The 18,512-nt window shown below is 40.2% G+C and overlaps 1 protein-coding gene across 2 annotated transcripts in view; it reads left to right on the forward strand.

The window, feature by feature from the left end:
- MAPK6 (mitogen-activated protein kinase 6) overlaps positions 1-17,244 on the forward strand; it is a 42,874-nt gene extending 25,630 nt beyond the window's left edge. For both annotated transcript variants that reach the window (XM_035259669.3, XM_035259667.3), the window contains exons 3-6: positions 2,085-2,229; positions 10,653-10,817; positions 11,931-12,132; positions 14,889-17,244. In XM_035259669.3, coding sequence (XP_035115560.1) covers positions 2,085-2,229; positions 10,653-10,817; positions 11,931-12,132; positions 14,889-15,987 — 1,611 coding nt within the window. In that variant the 3' untranslated portion in view covers positions 15,988-17,244. The remainder of the gene's footprint in view (positions 1-2,084; positions 2,230-10,652; positions 10,818-11,930; positions 12,133-14,888) is intronic.
- Positions 17,245-18,512: the final 1,268 nt, after the last annotated feature.

The raw sequence follows: 18,512 nt of genomic DNA on the forward strand, positions 1-18,512 counted from the left end.
AGCACACCCAGCTTCTGTCTTCTTTTGTCCCTTTGATTGAGCCTGTACTCTTCAGTTCTGCTTTGTTTAAACCATGTTTAGTTTGAAATCTAAATTCACATGAACAATTGCAGTAAGTATAGCCAACAAGATTCATAGCGACTTCCTCTTAGAGAGCAAATTGCCTTCATACAAGAATTTGATAGTGTTTTTCAAGCTGAACCTTGGTCTTTTCGTTTTGAAATGAAATCTTATGTGGAACTCCGATGTTTAAAATAAAAAAGTGGAGTTGTTTTGGTTGTAAAGAACCCCTGGGAGCCCTGCTTTGTTGGCTTTCCACAATACATGCCTAAAGCAAATCTTCTTACATGTTGTTTCACATTAAGTTTTTTTTTTCTTTTTTTGAGATAAGGAGCAGTCTTGTTGACAAGACTGGAGTACAATAGTGTGATCTTGGCTCACTGCAACCTCTGCCTCCTGGGTTCAAGCAATTCTCCTCCGTCAGCCTCCTGAGTAGCTGGGATTACAGGTGCCCGCCACCACACCCAGTAATCATTGTTTGTTTAGTAGAGATGGGGTTTCACCATGTTGGTCAGGCTGGTCTCAAACTCCTGACCTCAGGTGATTCACCCACCTCTGCCCACTGAAGTGCTGGGATTATAGACATGAGCGACCATGCCCCACCCACATTAAGATATTTTTACTTAAAAAAGTTTTAATGGGGGCCGGGCGCGGTGGCTCACGCCTGTAATCCCAGCACTTTGGGAGGCCGAGGCGGGTGGATCACGAGGTCAAGAGATCGAGACCATCCTGGTCAACATGGTGAAACCCCGTCTCTACTAAAAATACAAAAAAAATTAGCTGGGCACGGTGGCGCGTGCCTGTAATCCCAGCTACTCAGGAGGCTGAGGCAGGAGAATTGCCTGAACCCCAGGAGGCGGAGGTTGTGGTGAGCCGAGATCGCGCCATTGCACTCCAGCCTGGGTAACAAGAGCGAAACTCCATCTCAAAAAAAAAAAAAAGTTTTAATATAGAAAATGAGTACTAGGCTGAGAGCACAGTGGCTCATACCTGTAACCAGCTCATGCCTGTAACCTCAGTGCTTTGGGAGGCTGGGGCCGGAGGGAGACCAACCTGGGCAACACAGACACTTTTTTTTTCCTAGAGAAAAAAAAGATGAGTATTAAAGTGACCATGTCTTTTTTGTGTATTCACTCTATCCACAGTGAAGTCTGGTGGATAAAGCAGTGAAGTAAGACTTATGCTGTCTAAAATTGACTCCATTCCTACATCGAACTAGCTATATGACCTGAAACAGATCCTTTAATCTCTGTGTCATCACACCTATAAAATGGAGTTAATACCTACCATCACAATCTCTTAGGGTAGTTTTGAGGATGAAAAAACGCAGTATATGTATAAGGTTTTATAAAGTGCTTTGTAATTGTAAAGTAGGATAAATTGCTTATGAATAGGATTTATAGTAGAGCCAAGCCCCCTGGGTTGTCAGTAGGGAGGTTGACATTGGTTTATAAGTAGTTCCTCTGATGTTCTTCCCTACTGCTCTGACTTGAAGCATACGTGCTCCTTGATTATCTCAAGACTTTGCAAACCAGCTTATCTTCTGAAAAATGTGTGGCCTAGAGTTAACACTATAACTAGAGTTATATATATATATATATATATTTATATATTATATATAATACATAAAAGTTTATATTATATATTATATATAATACATAAAAATTATATATAATATATAAAAATATACATTTTTTTTTAGACAGGGTCTTGCTCTGTCACTCATGCTGGCACGGAGTGGCATGATATCGGCTCACTGCAGCCTCTGTGTTTTGTGCTTAAGTGATCCTCCCACCTCATCCGGACAAGTAGCTGGGATGCTAGGCATGCACTACCATGCCAGGCTAATTTTTGTATTTTTAGTAGAGATAGGTTTCCCCATGTTGCCCAGGCTGGTCTCAAACTCCAGGTCTCAAGCAATCCACCCACCTCAGCTTTCCAAAATGCTAGGGTTAAAGTTTTAAGTGCTATTCTTTAGGTAAAGTAAAAAAAAGGTATGTATGTTATGTTTGTTTCTTTTGTAGGGTCATCTTTCTGAAGGATTGGTTACTAAATGGTACAGATCTCCACGTCTTTTACTTTCTCCTAATAATTACACGAAAGCCATTGACATGTGGGCAGCAGGCTGCATCTTTGCTGAAATGCTGACTGGTAAAACCCTTTTTGCAGGTTAGTATTTTGTGGGGAAAAAAGTTATCCCAAAGAGAAATAATTTTGCATTTATCTCTGAAGCAAGATCCACATAAGATTTAAAATAATTTGTTGTGATCTAGAATACTAAAATGAACAGATAAATTGGTGTTTTTATTTAAAAAATTGAGAAAACTTATTCACATATTTGCTAAATTGGTCACTTGATAAATTATCAGAACTCTAGTGTTCAGATATAATTTCATATGTTGTGGACCCATAATACTTGTTGGTAATTTGTGTTGATATTTGAGTTGCATAATTCTGTCAGTGTGGTCACTTCCTGGTGAAAATTTTAAGCTATTGTTGAAAATCCAACAAATGTTTCTTGGTCCCCTCCCTCTATAAATAAACAAGTAATTTTTTAAGTTTGGTGCTATTTAGAAGTGTAAAGAAGTATGTGAGAGAGAACTTTGTCAAGATGAGATAAATCATCCATGAAAAATGTCTTGTCATAAAGCAAAGCATGTGTCTGTATAAAATTATTTAATATAGACTAGAGCTATAAACTTAGAGAAGCTATGCATCAGTGATTGCTAGAATGGAAGGTATTATGGAGTCCAAAAGATTTTTCACTATTTAGAAATAGCGAGGAATTTTAACTGGGGAAGAGAGAAAATGTGTTATTTAAGGGTACCCATATAAATAAAAGCATAAGCCTAGGGCATTCATGAATCTGAGATTCATGCACGTTGTCAAATAACAATAAACATATTTATGACTAGTTAAGATGGGGTCCGAATACTAGAAAGTATTTTAGAAAGTAGGTAGAGGACTTTCCATTTGGAAAAGTAAAAAAAAAAAAAAAAGGGTTCTGAAAATTTTTTTAGTTGGGGAAGTGATGTGGTAGTGATTTAGGCCTTTTTCTGTCTTTTGACATTATTTTTTTGTTTTATTTTGTTTTGAGATGGAGTCTCGCTCTGTTGCCTTGGCTGGAGTGCAGTGGCAAGATCCCGGCTCACTGCAACCTCCGTCTCTCAGGATCAAGCAGTTCTTCTGCCCCAGCCTCCTGAGTAGCTGGGATTACAGGTGTGCACTGGCATGCCTGGCTAATTTTCTGTATTTTTAGTAGAGATGGGGTTTCACCATGATGGCCAAGTTGGTCTTGAACTCCTAACCTCATGATCTGCCTGCCTTGGCCTCCCAAAGTACTGGGATTACAGGGGTGAGCCACTGCGCCTGGCCTTGACACTACTTTTTTCCCCACTATAACAATTTTTAGAGTGGCCCTCCCCCGCCAACTCCTGGACTGTGGCAAGAGCAGAAGGAGAGGAATAGGCCAGGGTCTATTTACATACGAAAGATTAGTGTACATAGGAGAGCACTGGTTAAGAAAGGACAGCATGCATAAATGTCTTTTAAGTATATTAATGCCAGTACTTAGTTTATATAACATTGACCAGTCCTTTATAATTTTTTTTTTATATTTATGTAAAATTTCTGGCTTGGGTGCATGTGGTGGCTCATACATCCCAGCACTTTTGGGAGGCTGAGGTGGGTGGATCACTGGAGGTCAGGAGTTCAAGACCAGCCTGGCCAACATAGTAAAACCTCATCTCTACTAAAAATAAAATTAGCTGGGCGTGGTGGCTAACGCCTTTATCCCAGCTACTGGGGAGTCTGAGGCTGCAGTGAGCCAGGATCACACCATTGCAGTCAGCCTGAGCAACAGAGAATGACACTGTTTTAAAAAAAAAAATTGCTTGGCGTGGTGGCTCATGCCTGTAATCCCAGCACTTTGGGAGGCCAAGGTGGGCGGATCACAAGGTCAGGAGTTCAAGACCAGCCTGGCCAACATAGTGAAGGTCCATCTCTACTAAAAATACAAAAATTAGCCAGGCTTGGTGGCGTGTGCCTGTAATCCCAGCTACTTGGGAGGCTGAGGCAGGAAAATCTCTTGAATCCGGGAAGCTGAGTTTGCAGTGAGCCGAGATCACACCCCTGCACTCCAGCCTGGGCAACAGAGCAAGACTCTGTCTCAAGAAAAAAAATAAAGAAATTTTTTTTTTCCTAAGATGTGTGATAGTTTTCTAAATTGAAATTCAATCACTATGAAAAAATATGAGGGATTCCTGGAAGCTAAATGATTAAATGGATTTTTTTTTTTTTTTTTTTTTTTTTTGCTTAAGAACAATACTGTGATTGGAGGTTTTGTTGCTGATATCAAGTGCCTTCCAGCATATACAAATAATTCCGTATTATTTGTTGTGGTGTGACAAATTACTCCAAAACTTAGTAGCTTAAACAACAAACATTTATTATTGTCTTAACAGTTTCTGCTTGTCAAAATGTGGGAGTGGTTTAGTTTTAGCTCAGGTTTTCTCAGTCAAGTTGTTGTTAAGGGCAGCAGTTACCTGAAGGTTTGACCAAGGCAGGAGGATCCACTTCTAGATAGCTTACTTACATGACAGTTACCAAGAGGCTTCGGTTCCTCACCATGTGAGCTTCTCCATAGGATTGCTTGAGTGTCTTCATAATATGGCAGCTGACTTCCTCTAGAACTAATGATTCAAAAGAAAGCAAGGAGAAAGCCAGTAAATCTTTTTAAAGTATACAGTTATATTTTTTAGTGTATTTACAGAGTTGTGTAACCATCACCAGAGTCTAATTTTGGAACACTGTCTTTGCTCCTAAAAGATCCTGCAACCATTAGCAGACACTTCTCATTTCCCCTTTTCCCCAGCTCCTGACAACCACTAATCTACTTTATGTCTCTGCGGATTTGCCTGCTCTGAATGTTTCATATAACATTTGGACTTTGTGACAGGCTTCTTTCATGTAGCAGTATTTTGTAGGTTCACCCATGTTGTGGCATATGTTAGTAATTTTTTCCTTTTTATGGGCAAATAGTATTCTGCTATATTAATATACCATGTGTTGTTTATCCATTCATCAGTTGATGGACATGTGGGTTTCTACTTTTTCTTAATTATGAATAATGCTGCTGTGAATATTTGTGTGCAAGTTTTTGTGTGAACATGTTTTCAGTTCTCTTGGGTATATGTACCTAGGATTGGAATTGCTGAGTCGCGTGGTAAATCTTTGAAGAACAGTTTTCCAGCACAGCTGTACCATTTTACATTCCCGCCAGCAATGTATGAGAGTTAAATTTTGTCTTTTTGAGTACAGCCATCCTACCGGGTATGAAGTAGTGTCTCATTGTGGTTTTGTTTTGTTGAGACAAAGGCTTGCTTTGTTGCCCAGGCTGGAATGCAATGGCATGATCTCTGCTCACTGCAACTGCTGCCTCTTGGGTTCAAGCAGTTCTCCTGCCTCAGCCTTCCTAGTAGCTGGGATTACAAAGTCAGGTGCCACCACGCCCAGCTGGTTTTTGTTTTTTCAGTAGAGTCAGGGTTTTACCATGTTGGCCAGGCTGGTCTAGAACTCCTAACTGCAAGTGATCTGCCTGCCTTGGCCTCCCAAAATGCTGGGATTACAGGTGGGAGCCATTGCACCAAGCCCCATTGTGGTTTTGGTTTGCATACCTAATGATGCTGAATGTCTATCCAGATCCAGTGCCCATTTTTTAATTGGGTTGTCTTTTTATTATTGAGTTGTAAAAGTTCTTTACATAATTCTGAATAGAAATCCTTTGTGATTTACATGTATTTTCTCCTATTTTGGAATTTTCTTTTCCTTTCTTGACAGTGTCTTTTGAAAGAATTTTGTTTATTTGAGCTGGAGTCTTGCTCTGTTGCCAAGGCTAGAGTACAGTGGCATAATCTCGGCTCCCTGCAGCCTTCACCTCCTGGGTTCAAGTGATTCTCCTGTCTTAGCCTCTTGAGTAGCTGTGATTACAGGCATGCACTCCCAGCCAATTTTTGTATTTTTAGTCAAGACAGGGTTTCACCATGTTGGTTACGCTGCCCACCTTGGCCTTCCAAAGTGCTGGGATTACAGTTGTGAGCCACCGTGCCCAGACAACTTTTACACATTACTTTGCATGTGGACATTGACTTGTCCTAGCACATTTGTTGCAAAGAGTCTTTCCCCATTGAATATCTTGACACTTTTGTTAAAAATCAGTTGACCATAATGTAAAATATCTTTTTGTGATTAAGTCTCAAAAGTTAAATACTATCGAGTCATTAAGTACACTTCATGCTCAATGGGAGCGGAGTTTAGTTCCACCCTTTGAAGGGAGGAGTATCAAAATAATTTTTGGACCTTTTTCATTTTTCACCTTCTCGAATGAACAAGGGTAAACTGTGTGTATAATTTTTTTTTAGAGACGGAGTCTCACTCTTTTTGCTCAGGCTGGAGTACAATGGTGTGATCTCGGCTTACTGCAACCTCGGCCTCCCGGGTTCAAGCAATTCTCCTGCCTCAGCCTCTCAAGTAGCTGGGATTACAGGCGCCTGCCACCACACCCAACTAACTTTTGTATTTTTAGTAGTTTCACCCTTTTGGCCAGGCTGCTCTCGAACTCTTGACCTCAGGTGGTCTGCCTGCCTCAGCCTCTTACAGAGCTGGGATTACAGGCTTGAGCCACTGTGCCTGGCCAAGTGGACACATTTTAAAGCCACCATAGTAATGAGTCAGAAAAACAAGGCAGGTGTGGTGGCTCTTACATGTAATCCCAGCACTTTTGGAGGCTGAGACCAAAGGATTACTTGAGCTCAGGCATTCAAGACCAGCCTGGACACCGTAGTGAGACGCTGTCTCTACAAGAAAAAAGACGAAAAACAAAAATGTAGCTGTGCGTGGTGGCAAACACCTGTTGTCCCAGATATTCAAGGGGCTCAGGTGGGAGGATTGCTTGAGCCTGGCAGGTCAAAGCTATAGTGAGTTGTGATCATGCCACTGTACTTCAGCCTGAGCAACAGAGCAAGACTGTAGTGAAAAATCAGGCGCAGTGGCTCATGCCTATAATCCCAGCACTTTGGGAGGCCAAGGGAGATGGATCACGAGGTTAAGAGATCAAGACCATCCTGGCCAACATGTGAAACCCCGTCTCTACTGAAAATACGAAAATTAGCTGGGTGTGGTGGCACTCACCTGTAGTCCTAGCAATTCGGGAGTCTAAGGTAGGAAAAACACTGGAACCCAGGAGGGAGCGGTTGCAGTGAGCTGAGATCGTGCCACTGCACTCAAGCCTGCGACAGAGACTCCGTCTCAAAAAAAAAAAGATCATTTGGTCATGCTCTAAGTCATAGAAATGAGGTCAGTAGCTACTGCTGCATGGAGATTATACAAAAGTATTCATGTAATTGGTTTTATTTTCTTTTTTGAGACAGAGTCTTGCTGTCACCCAGGCTGGAGTGAGTGGCGCACACTCTGCTCACTGCAACTTCTGTCTCTGGGTTCAAGCAATTCTCCTGCCTCAGCCTCCTGAGTAGCTGGGACTACAGGTGCATGCCAGCATGCCCAGTTAGTTTTTTGTATTTTAGTAGAGACAGGGTTTCACCATATTGGTCAGGCTGGTCTTGAACTCTTGAGATCAGGTGATCCACCCGCCTTGGCCTTCCAAAGTGCTGGGATTGCAGGCTTGAGCCATCGCTCCCGGCTGTATTCGTGTATTTTTAAATGTTGAATGCATATTCAGACATTAGGTATAGAAACAAAAATAACTGGATTTGTTGTAAAACAAAACTTCTAAGTAGCATAGTTTTATGTTCAATAGGAATTGTTTGTGAAATGATTGGAAAGATGTAGGTTATAGTTTGTTTCTAGATACTAGATGCTGTACTGTCAGTGAACCATTGAATTAAAACATGAAGGGAGATCTTGGTGGTTACTAGGTATAAATTGCTAATGAACAGAGCAACAAAAGATAAGGACCAAGCATTCATTGGAAAGCAGTGTATGTTTAGCCTGTAGAAAGTGTTAATCGTCTTATTTTTTGGTGCATTTCTGTTGTGGGTCCAGATTGTCTCTCTGTAGGTGTTCTGTCCCAAGTTAACACTTCCACTTGGACAGTAGGTGTTTTCCCTTTTCCTGCTCTATCGCTTCCATCTCTTGCATCTTCACTGTACCCCTTCTGTTAGATCATTTTTATTTGTTCATTCAAACATCGATAGAATTTTTCCAGTCTTAGAAAATAAACCCTCTCCTGACAACACAGTTTCTCAGCTATTGCCATATGTGACTGTACTGTTTGAATGTAAAACTTCGCAGAAGATGTGTGCATCCTTATTGCTCTTAATTCCTCTGCTTACGTTCTGTCTTTCACCCTGTGCAGTCAGGCTTGGTCCTCCACCAGAAAGCACTCTCCTCGGTGTCATCACTGATTTCCATAATGCTAAATCCCTTACCAATTCTAAGTCCTTATTTTCAGCCATCTCCAGCATTTGTCACACTTGATTTTCCCTTCCTCAGGTGCTTTTTCACCAGCCTTTCAGCACAGCACTCTTGAATTCTTCCCCGGCCTATTTTCAGTTGCCCTTGCCTGTTTTTCTCTTTCTCCTCATGTTGGAAGTGTCCCAGATTCAGTCCTTGGGTTCCTTGCTTCTCTAGCTTCACTTAGTCCCTGGGTAATCTCATTCTTTTTCATTCCTTAAGAATTATCTATTATCTAATGATGGCTCCTGAGTTCGTATCTTCAGCCCTGACCTGTGATCTGAATTCCAGATTTCTTAATTCAGTATCTCCACTCAGATGTCTAATAACATCCCAAAGTTTTTCATTCCTTAAGAATTATCTATTATCTAATGATGGCTCCTGAGTTCGTATCTTCAGCCCTGACCTGTGATCTGAATTCCAGATTTCTTAATTCAGTATCTCCACTCAGATGTCTAATAACATCCCAAAGTTAGCATACCAGACCTGGGCCCCTGGTATTTCTTCCTCATCCTTGGTTTTTACTGTCTTCCCTCATGTTAGCAAACGAGTACCTCCATTTTTCAGTTGCTTCGGCAAAAATCTTGTGGTTGTCCTTCATTTCTGTTAGCACAGATCCTGTGGCTCTTTCTTGAAACTATATGCAGACTCTAACCGCTTATGACTCTCTCTCTCTTATTATTCCCTGCCTCAGTCCAGTCAGCCATTTTGTCTCCCTGTTAAAAGGACCTTCTCTTTCCTGCTTCAGTGTTTGCTGTCTTTAGTTACCACATCGCAGCCAGAGTAGTCCTATTGAAATATAAGGTAGATCATGTCATATCTTTGCTCAAACTGTATGACGGCTTCCCATCAAAGTCAGGGTAAAGCAAACCCTCTGTTATAGTTTAACACCACTCTGACTTCATCTCCCACTATCTGCCCCAAGCTACTCTACTTTTGCTATACTTGTCTGATGGTTGTTTCTTGGACATACCAACCCACCTCTCTCCTCTGGGCTTTTCCATCTTTCTAGAACTCCTTTCTTTTTCCATATGAATGTTTGGTGTATTCCCCACTTCCTTAATTTTCCACTTCTTAGTGAGGCCTTCCTTGATCTTTTATTTTTTTTTAAGACAGAGTTTCTCTCTGTTACCCAGGCTGGAGTGCAGTAACATGATCTTGGCTCACTGCCACCTCTTCCTCTAGGGTTCAAGCAATTCTCATGCTTTAGCCTCCCGAGCAGTTAGCTAGTATGTGCCAGGCCCGGCTAATTTTTGTATTTTCAGTAGACTGGGGTTTTGCCATGTTGGCCAAGCTGGTATTGAAGTATTAACCCTATTCCTCCCAACAGTGCTATAACCCTTAGCCTGCTCTATTTTTCTTTATGGCATATGTCACCATAAGACCTACTATTCTTTACAGAATTATCTTTGTCCACAGGTTATAAAATCCATGAAGGCAGAGACTGCTTCATAGTAGGAACTAAAAGTAAAAAAATTTTTTTTCTTTAGCTGGCAGCATGGCTAGAGAAGATTAAAATGTTAAATGAATTTATAGACATTAAAGGAAAGGCAAGTGGAATTTTTGTTTTTGAGACAGGGTCTCTGTCATTGAGGCTGGAATATACAACAGATAGAATTTTTAAAGGTCACCTATTTAGCCTAAAGTTTTCCCCTTTATTTAATTGCCTAACAGCCTAGAAATGCTAACTGAGCCCTAACATAGTACTATAAAACTTCTTGTTTTACAAGTCTAGTCCAACTCTCCATTTCATTGATGATGAAATTAAGTCTTAGAGATGTTAGCTATTGTCTCTAAAGTTATAGCCAGTTAATTAGTGGTACAGTTAAGACCAGAATCCAGATCTCTTCAATCTCAATTGCTTTTTTTTTCATTAGTTTGTGATAACCTTAACATGAGACCAAACTTAGATTCAGTTCCCTATGGAAACAAAGCAGCTAAAACAATGTATCTCGTAAGCAGAAAGTCGGGTAGATTGGTGATACTCAAAGCAATAAAACCTGCTGATGATTCAATTCAAACTCCCCCCCCCACTGGTCATTATAATATTTAAATTTATTTTAGTATGTTTATTGTAAAATAAGTAAACATTGAGGAATGCGTGTGTGTGTTTTAACCCTCAGGTGCACATGAACTTGAACAGATGCAGCTGATTTTAGAATCTATTCCTGTTGTACATGAGGAAGATCGTCAGGAGCTTCTCAGCGTAATTCCAGTTTACATAAGAAATGACATGACTGAGCCACACAAACCTTTAACTCAGCTGCTTCCAGGAATTAGTAGAGAAGGTATTGTGACTTGAGAGTAACCTTCACGTTAATGCCTGTGTGTGAAGCAGAATCTGTATAGAGAAGCTTGAGTTTTTTAGCCATAGATATTGGGCTTTCTCTCAAATAGTCTTTATACACTTAAGGTATACCTGAAACTTTAACTCTCATTTTCCCTTTTTCTGTCCTGGTACTTAGGCTATGATCTGGTTTTTTTGTTTCTCTGAATCACTTTCCAGAAAGTTAAGCTGGGATGGAATTCTATGAGGGTTATATGTTAAGTTATAATGGTATAGATATGACTTAGATGTGAAAGATAATTGAGTCCAGGGGAAAGCAGAGCTCTTCAAGACAAGGAAGAGGTGGAGGAAAGAGCAAAACTCAAGCAAAAATAGTGTACGTGACTCTGGATTAATCTGTAGCAGCAAAACATAAAAGTTTGTGGATTGATGTTAACAATGTTAGATACTAAATGTCAAGAATTATGCAAGCTTAGAAATATAGCAGCTTAGAATCAAAACTTTGTCAGCCTTAAAGCAATAAATTTCACATCTCAAAATGGGGTAGTGACGTATCTTTAGGATTTGTTGCTATCAATGAAAGTCTAACTTTTATAGTAGTTAAGATAGTATTTTCTTCTTTTTTTCGGAGACAGAGTCTCTCCCTGTCGCCAGGCTGGAGTGCAGTGTTGCATTCTTGCCTTACTGCAACCTCTGCTTCATGGGTTCAAACTATTCTCCTGCACCAGCCTCTCAAGTAGCTGGGACTACAGGCGAGGGCCACCATGCTCAGCTGATTTTTGTATTTTTAATAGAGATGGGGTTTCACCATGTTGGCCAATATGGTCTTGATCTCTTGACCTCATGATCTGTCTGCCTTGGCCTCTCAAAGTGCTGGGATTATAGACATGAGCCACTGTACCCAGCCAACAAATTAACTGTGTAATTGTGTAGTCCATTTTTCCCCTTTATAGATGGGGACTTCTTAATACAATTAAGATGCTCAGTTCCTGTTGCGTAGTATGAAGTGCTAACTAAGGTAATCACTTAGCTAGTCATTTAAATAAATGAAATCAACATTTGCTGTTTTTCTAAGCAATTCTTTTCTGAAAAACTTTTACCTTTCCTTCTGCAGCACTGGATTTCCTGGAACAAATTTTGACATTTAGCCCCATGGATCGGTTAACAGCAGAAGAAGCGCTCTCCCATCCTTACATGAGCATATATTCTTTTCCAATGGATGAGCCAATTTCAAGCCATCCTTTTCATATTGAAGATGAAGTTGATGATATTTTGCTTATGGATGAAACTCACAGTCACATTTATAACTGGGAAAGGTAAAGTAATCCTAAATTAGAAAAATAATATTTACTAAACTTTCAGTGAACCAGATGTAGGGAGTTTTTATTTTTAAATTCTATATAAGACAAGATAGAAGTCTTAAACATTTATTAATGTAAAAATACAAGTTAGCCAGGTGTGACGGCAGGTGCCTGTAGTCCTAGCTCCTTTGGAGGCTGAAGCAGAAAAATTGCTTGAACCTGGGACGCAGAGGCTGCTGAAATTGTGCCACTGCATTCCAGTCTGGGCAATAGAGCAAGAGTCCATTCCAAAAAGAAAAATTTGCTGATGGTCCCTAATATATCTATAAGTAGCTGTTAATTTAAATGTTTAATAAAGTAATTACTGCTCAGAGGATACATGATGGGAAAAGTTAAATGCTACTTTGAAACATTTTCAAAGTCATTAAGGCATATTTAGTCAATAAAATTATAAAGTCATTTAACTGAAGGTTAGAGATTAATCATTTATGAATGTCAGAACAATTTAAGATGTTAGATGACAAGACTCATATCCAATAAAATATCTCCAGTGTCTCAGTGGTATGTCTTAAGATAAAAAATATTTTTGACTCATGTTATATGCAATATTTTTGTTGTTTTAAGATGGAGTCTCACTCTGTCACCCAGTCTGGAGTGCAGTGGTGCGATCTCAGCTCACTGCAACCTCTGCCTCAGCCTTCTGAGTAGCTAGGATTACAGGTGCCTGGCTAATTTTTTGTATTTTTAGTAGAGATGGGGTTTCAGTATGTTGACCAGGCTGGTCTCAAACTCCTGACCTCAGGTGATACACCTGCCTCAGCCTTCCAGTGTTGGAATTACAGGTGTGAGCCACGGCACTCAGCCAATATTTGAATCTGTTTTCATAATGACAAAATTAATGTGAAGACACTTAGCATAGGTTCAGTAAAAGGGACTTTTATAGTCTAAACATTACAATGTTATCCATATTTAGATGTTTCTTAAAGTGAAAGAATTGGATTTCTAAATTTTGGGGGGAAGTTTGGCTGGGTGCAGTGGCTCATGCGTGTAATCCCAGCACTTTGGGAGGCCCAGGTGGGCCGATTACTTGAGGTCAGGAGTTCGAGACCAACCTGGTCAAAGCGGTGAAATCCCATCTGTACTAAAAATATGAAAATTAGCGGGGTGTGGTGGTGGGGGCCTGTAGTCCCAACTACTTGGGACGCTGAGGTAAGAGAATCGCTGGAACCTAGCGGGTGGCTATTGCAGGGAGCTGAGATGATGACACTGCACTCTAGCCTGGGTGACAAAATGAGACTTTGTTTGAAAAAAATAATTTATGGGGAAGTTTAAACGTAATTCTGCTTCAGAGTAGGATGGTAGCTTATCGAGTCATCAGGTGATTTTGATACATGGCCAGGTTTGGAAACCAGTCATGCCAGTCTTAAGATTTTAGGTCACGTGGTGGTTCACGCCTGTAATCCCAGCACTTTGGGAGGCCGAGGCAGGTGGATGAGGTCAAGAGATCAAGACTATCCTGGCTAACATGGTGAAACCCCGTCTCTACTAAAAATAAAAAAATTAGCTGGGTGTGGTGACACATGCCTGTAGTCCCAGCTGCTTGGGAGGCTGAGGCAGGAGAATTGCTTGAACCCAGGAGGCAGAAGTTGTAGTGAGCCGAGATCCTGCCACTGCACTCCAGCCTGGGCGACAGAGCAAGACTCTGTCTCAAAAAAAATATATTTTTTCCCCTCCTCAAATGGTGAGATATTGGTATGTTTACACAAATTTGCAGACTACTATTTTTTTCCCTCCATGTGTCCATTTTTATCGCCTAAATATGGTTCTATTCTGAGACAGTCTCACTCTTTCACCCCCACTGGAGTACAGTGGTGCCATCTCTGCTCACTGCAACCTCCCTGGTTCAGTCTCTAGTAGCTGGGACTACAGGTGCCCACCATTGGATTCAGTTAATTTTTTTTTCTTTGAGATGGAGTCTCACTCTGTCACCTGGGCTGGAGTGCAGTGGTGTGATCTCAGTTTGCTGCAACCTCAACCTCCCTATTAGCTAGGATTACAGGCGCACCTGCCACTATGCCTAGCTAATTTTGTATTGTTAGTAGAGATAGGGTTTCACCGTGTTGGCTGGGCTGGTTTTAAACTCCTAACCTCAAGTGGTCTACCCATGTTAGTCTTCCAAAGTGCTCGCATTGCAGGCGTGAGCCACTGCACCAGGCCTGCATTTTCTATTCTCTCTTCCCTGTCCCCCAACCAATTTTTGTATATATCAGTGATTGTGCATAGTGGGGTCACTTTGCTGTCATGGGTCAGTAGTAGGATAGCACATTTAGTAACCTGTATACCCAGGGAGATTTTTACTTTTCATTGTGATGAGTTTTCCAGTGAACCTCCTCTTCTAATTACTCTTACTGAGGAGTAAAAATTTGTAGGGTACCCGATTGAGTTTCTGTATTTTGTGGCCATGAAAGTTTTTATCTGTGTGAAACTGGTGGACAAAAAACAAACTGGAGATAAATGAGAACTGGTCTTATTTAAGAATGCAAGACGCAGTTCCTCATGAGGTTACATACTTCATTGGCAGTTACCAAATATAGTAACAGCTTATCCATCCAGACTAAGTTCTAGTAAGGCAAGGCAGGCATTTGGCTTTATTTTCCTATAATTATCCCCTCATAGACCTAGCACAGTGCCATCACATAAAAGGTACTCAGTGAATTAGAACATGAAATCAACCACATGGAGTAACACTAGTGTGTATTGATTTTTTTCAGGTACCATGATTGTCAGTTTTCAGAGCATGATTGGCCTATACATAACAACTTTGATATTGATGAAGTTCAGCTTGATCCAAGAGCTCTGTCTGATGTCACTGATGAAGAGGAAGTACAGGTTGATCCCCGAAAATATTTGGATGGAGATCGGGAAAAGTATCTGGAAGATCCTGCTTTTGATACCAATTACTCTACTGAGCCTTGTTGGCAGTACCCAGATCATCATGAAAACAAATACTGTGATCTGGAGTGTAGCCATACTTGTAACTACAAAACAAGGTCATCATCATATTTAGATAACTTAGTCTGGAGAGAGAGTGAAGTTAACCATTACTATGAGCCCAAGCTTATTATAGATCTTTCCAATTGGAAAGAACAAAGCAAAGAAAAATCTGATAAGAAAGGCAAATCAAAATGTGAAAGGAATGGATTGGTTAAAGCCCAGATAGCACTAGAGGAAGCATCACAGCAACTGGCTGGAAAAGAAAGGGAAAAGAATCAGGGATTTGATTTTGATTCCTTTATTGCAGGAACTATTCAGCTTAGTTCCCAACATGAGCCTACTGATGTTGTTGATAAATTAAATGACTTGAATAGCTCAGTGTCCCAACTAGAGTTGAAAAGTTTGATATCAAAGTCAGTAAGCCAAGAAAAACAGGAAAAAGGAATGGCAAATTTGGCTCAATTAGAAGCCTTGTACCAGTCTTCTTGGGACAGTCAGTTTGTGAGTGGTCGGGAGGACTGTTTTTTCATAAATCAGTTTTGTGAGGTAAGGAAGGATGAACAACTTGAGAAGGAAAACACTTACACTAGTTACCTGGACAAGTTCTTTAGCAGGAAAGAAGATACTGAAATGCTAGAAATGGAGCCCACAGAGGATGGGAAGCTTGGGGAGAGAGGAAATGAGGAAGGATTTCTGAACAACAGTGGGGAGTTCCTCTTTAACAAGCAGCTCGAGTCCATAGGCATCCCGCAGTTTCACAGTCCAGTTGGGTCACCACTCAAGTCAATACAGGCCACCTTAACACCTTCTGCTATGAAATCTTCCCCTCAGATTCCTCACAAAACATACAGCAGCATTCTGAAACATCTGAACTAAAACACTCAGCAGACGTTTATCTTTGTATTCTTCATGAAATGTGTGTTTTGTCTTTTTTTATTACTAGTGTTTAAGTCACTTTTTACTTGAATCAGATGGTGTCATTTAGTAAGGATTTTATTAGTTCTTGGTTTTTAAAATCCAGACTTTCTTTTTCTACATGTGACATAGTTTTCATTTTAACTGGCATGTCATTTGCACACAAAAATAAAGACTAGAGTAAAATAATGCAACGCAGGAGGAGACAAAAGCAATGCACTAAGACAAGTAAAGAACATTCTCTCATAGAACAGTGATCTGTTTTACAGGAAACAAACCTTGCCTTGAAAATTACACAGTGAGACTGTACATAATTGCATGAAAATATCTATTTTTTTCCTAAGACATTTTTCATTCTTGAGTATTTTCAAGTTTTTCATACTGTACACATTTCTTAAAACACATGATACCAGCAGCAACTGAAAATGAATGCCGAATTTGGTACACATGTGTTATCTACCTCAAGGTAACAAAAGTATGTGGCAAAACATTTACCACCCATAGTGCTTCACAATATGCACTTCTATTTAGCCAGCGTTTATTGTAGTAGACTATTCTTAATAAGACTCATTCACTGTTTATAAATGTTCTGGTATGCATTCTTTATAGTGAAGTGTTAATACATCACATCTTATTTATTTTAGCAAATCAGTATATTTTCTGTATTTAATTATGAAAATTAGTTCTTAAAATTTATTTGCAAATACACTTTTTCCATTTGGCACTATGGTTTGTTGCCTACCTAGCTGAACATATTATGTCAGCTTATCCCAAGGCTGTCCACGTACTTAATTTACTTGTGTTCATTTTAAGTAACATGCTCACTGTGTATAGGAATTTGTATTTTGGAGGTGCTTGATCTATCTACAAAGAAAAATTAATTAGGAATTACTTTATTATAAAATGCTCCTAGAAGTCTTAATTGTGTTTATTTAAAAAAAAAAAAAGAATGTTAGACTTGTGTGCATGGAAGTAATTAAGGTACATCATTGTAGTTTAAAAGTTGTACATGATATAAGACATTTTGTTTTTACTGTATGTTTTTACTGAATGATCTATTCCCCATTCCAAAGCAAGCATGAATAAAATTAGGTTAAATGTAGCATGTGGCATCGCAGTCTCTTAGAATTGTTTCATCTATTTTATTTTATTGAATACTGTCTGTATCCTCGGTTATCCTGTTTGAAGAAAAAGGACAAATAAAACATGGCCAGCAAATATGGCTCCTGTTTCACTCTTGGGTTAATGAACATTATTTGCTAGAATGAAAGTTACTACCAGAATCACTTTGAATTATGGCCATAGTTAAATTGCTAGTCTGAAAGGCTGACAAGATTTCGAGTCTTTTGACTTTAACCATCACACTTCAGAATGGAGAGGCTTTATACATTTCAAAACTGTTAGGTAAAACGTGTGTCGAAGCTTTGAACTGTGCAGTCAAGAAACTTGAGAAGTATTGGCTTCATGATACATCTTTCATTTGCTTAGGAACTTTTTTTTTTTTTTGAGACGGAGTTTCACTCTTGCTACCCAGCTGGAGTGCAATGGCGCAATCTCGGTTCACCGCAACCTCTGCCTCCTGGGATCAGGCAATTCTCCTGCCTCAGCCTCCCAAGTAGCTGGGATTACAGGCACGTGCCACCATGCCCAGCTAAGTTTTTTTTGTATTTTTAGTAGAGACGGGGTTTCACCATGTTGACCAGGATGGTCTCAATCTCTTGACCTCGTGATCCACCCGCCTCGGCCTCCCAAAGTACTGGGATTACAGGCGTGAGCCACTGCGCCTGGCCGCTTAGGAACTTTTTACTTATCCAGCTATAAAACCATCCTCCTTTTCACCTCACTTTTACACCAATTCTATTAGTATCTGCCCGCCTACCTTCCCAACAACTGACTTCATCTGGATTCACAAAGCTTTTAAGATACACATTTTTTCTGCTTGAATACTATGACCACATGTTAAGACTTTAAACACATGCAGAGATTACCTTAAAAGGACGAGCTCTGAAGTGCAGTCATGAGATTTGTAGAAAAAAATGGGACCCTTATAGTTGGAGCTGGGTGGGGTGACAAGTGCAGAGGCTTTGAGTGTCATGACAGCATGAGATGGATAGGAGGTGAAAGAAGCAATGGGCAGCAGACATTTGTCCCTGATCCTCCATAGGACTTTTTTTTGGGGGGGAGGGGGCGGGAAATAGTTAATTTTGAGAATAATTAATTAGCTTTGAATCTAAAATGCTGTCTTCGCTGAAGGAGGCCTGGGATTTTTCTTACTGGGAAACTTGCTCCTGGACTTACTATGTATTTGTTAACTGTCACTTTGGCAGTTTAGTGGCTATCTGCACAGTGGTCTATTGGTGTTAAAAGTGAAAACAAGCTGGGCTCTGTGGCTCACACCTGTAATCCCAGCACTTGGGGAGGCCGAGGCAGGCGGAGCACAAGGTCAAGAGATCGAGACCATCCTGACCAACATGGTGAAACCCAGT

The sequence above is a fragment of the Callithrix jacchus genome, chromosome 8 (genome assembly GCF_049354715.1).
Source record: "Callithrix jacchus isolate 240 chromosome 8, calJac240_pri, whole genome shotgun sequence".
In the NCBI taxonomy this organism is placed as follows: Eukaryota; Metazoa; Chordata; class Mammalia; order Primates; family Cebidae; genus Callithrix; species Callithrix jacchus.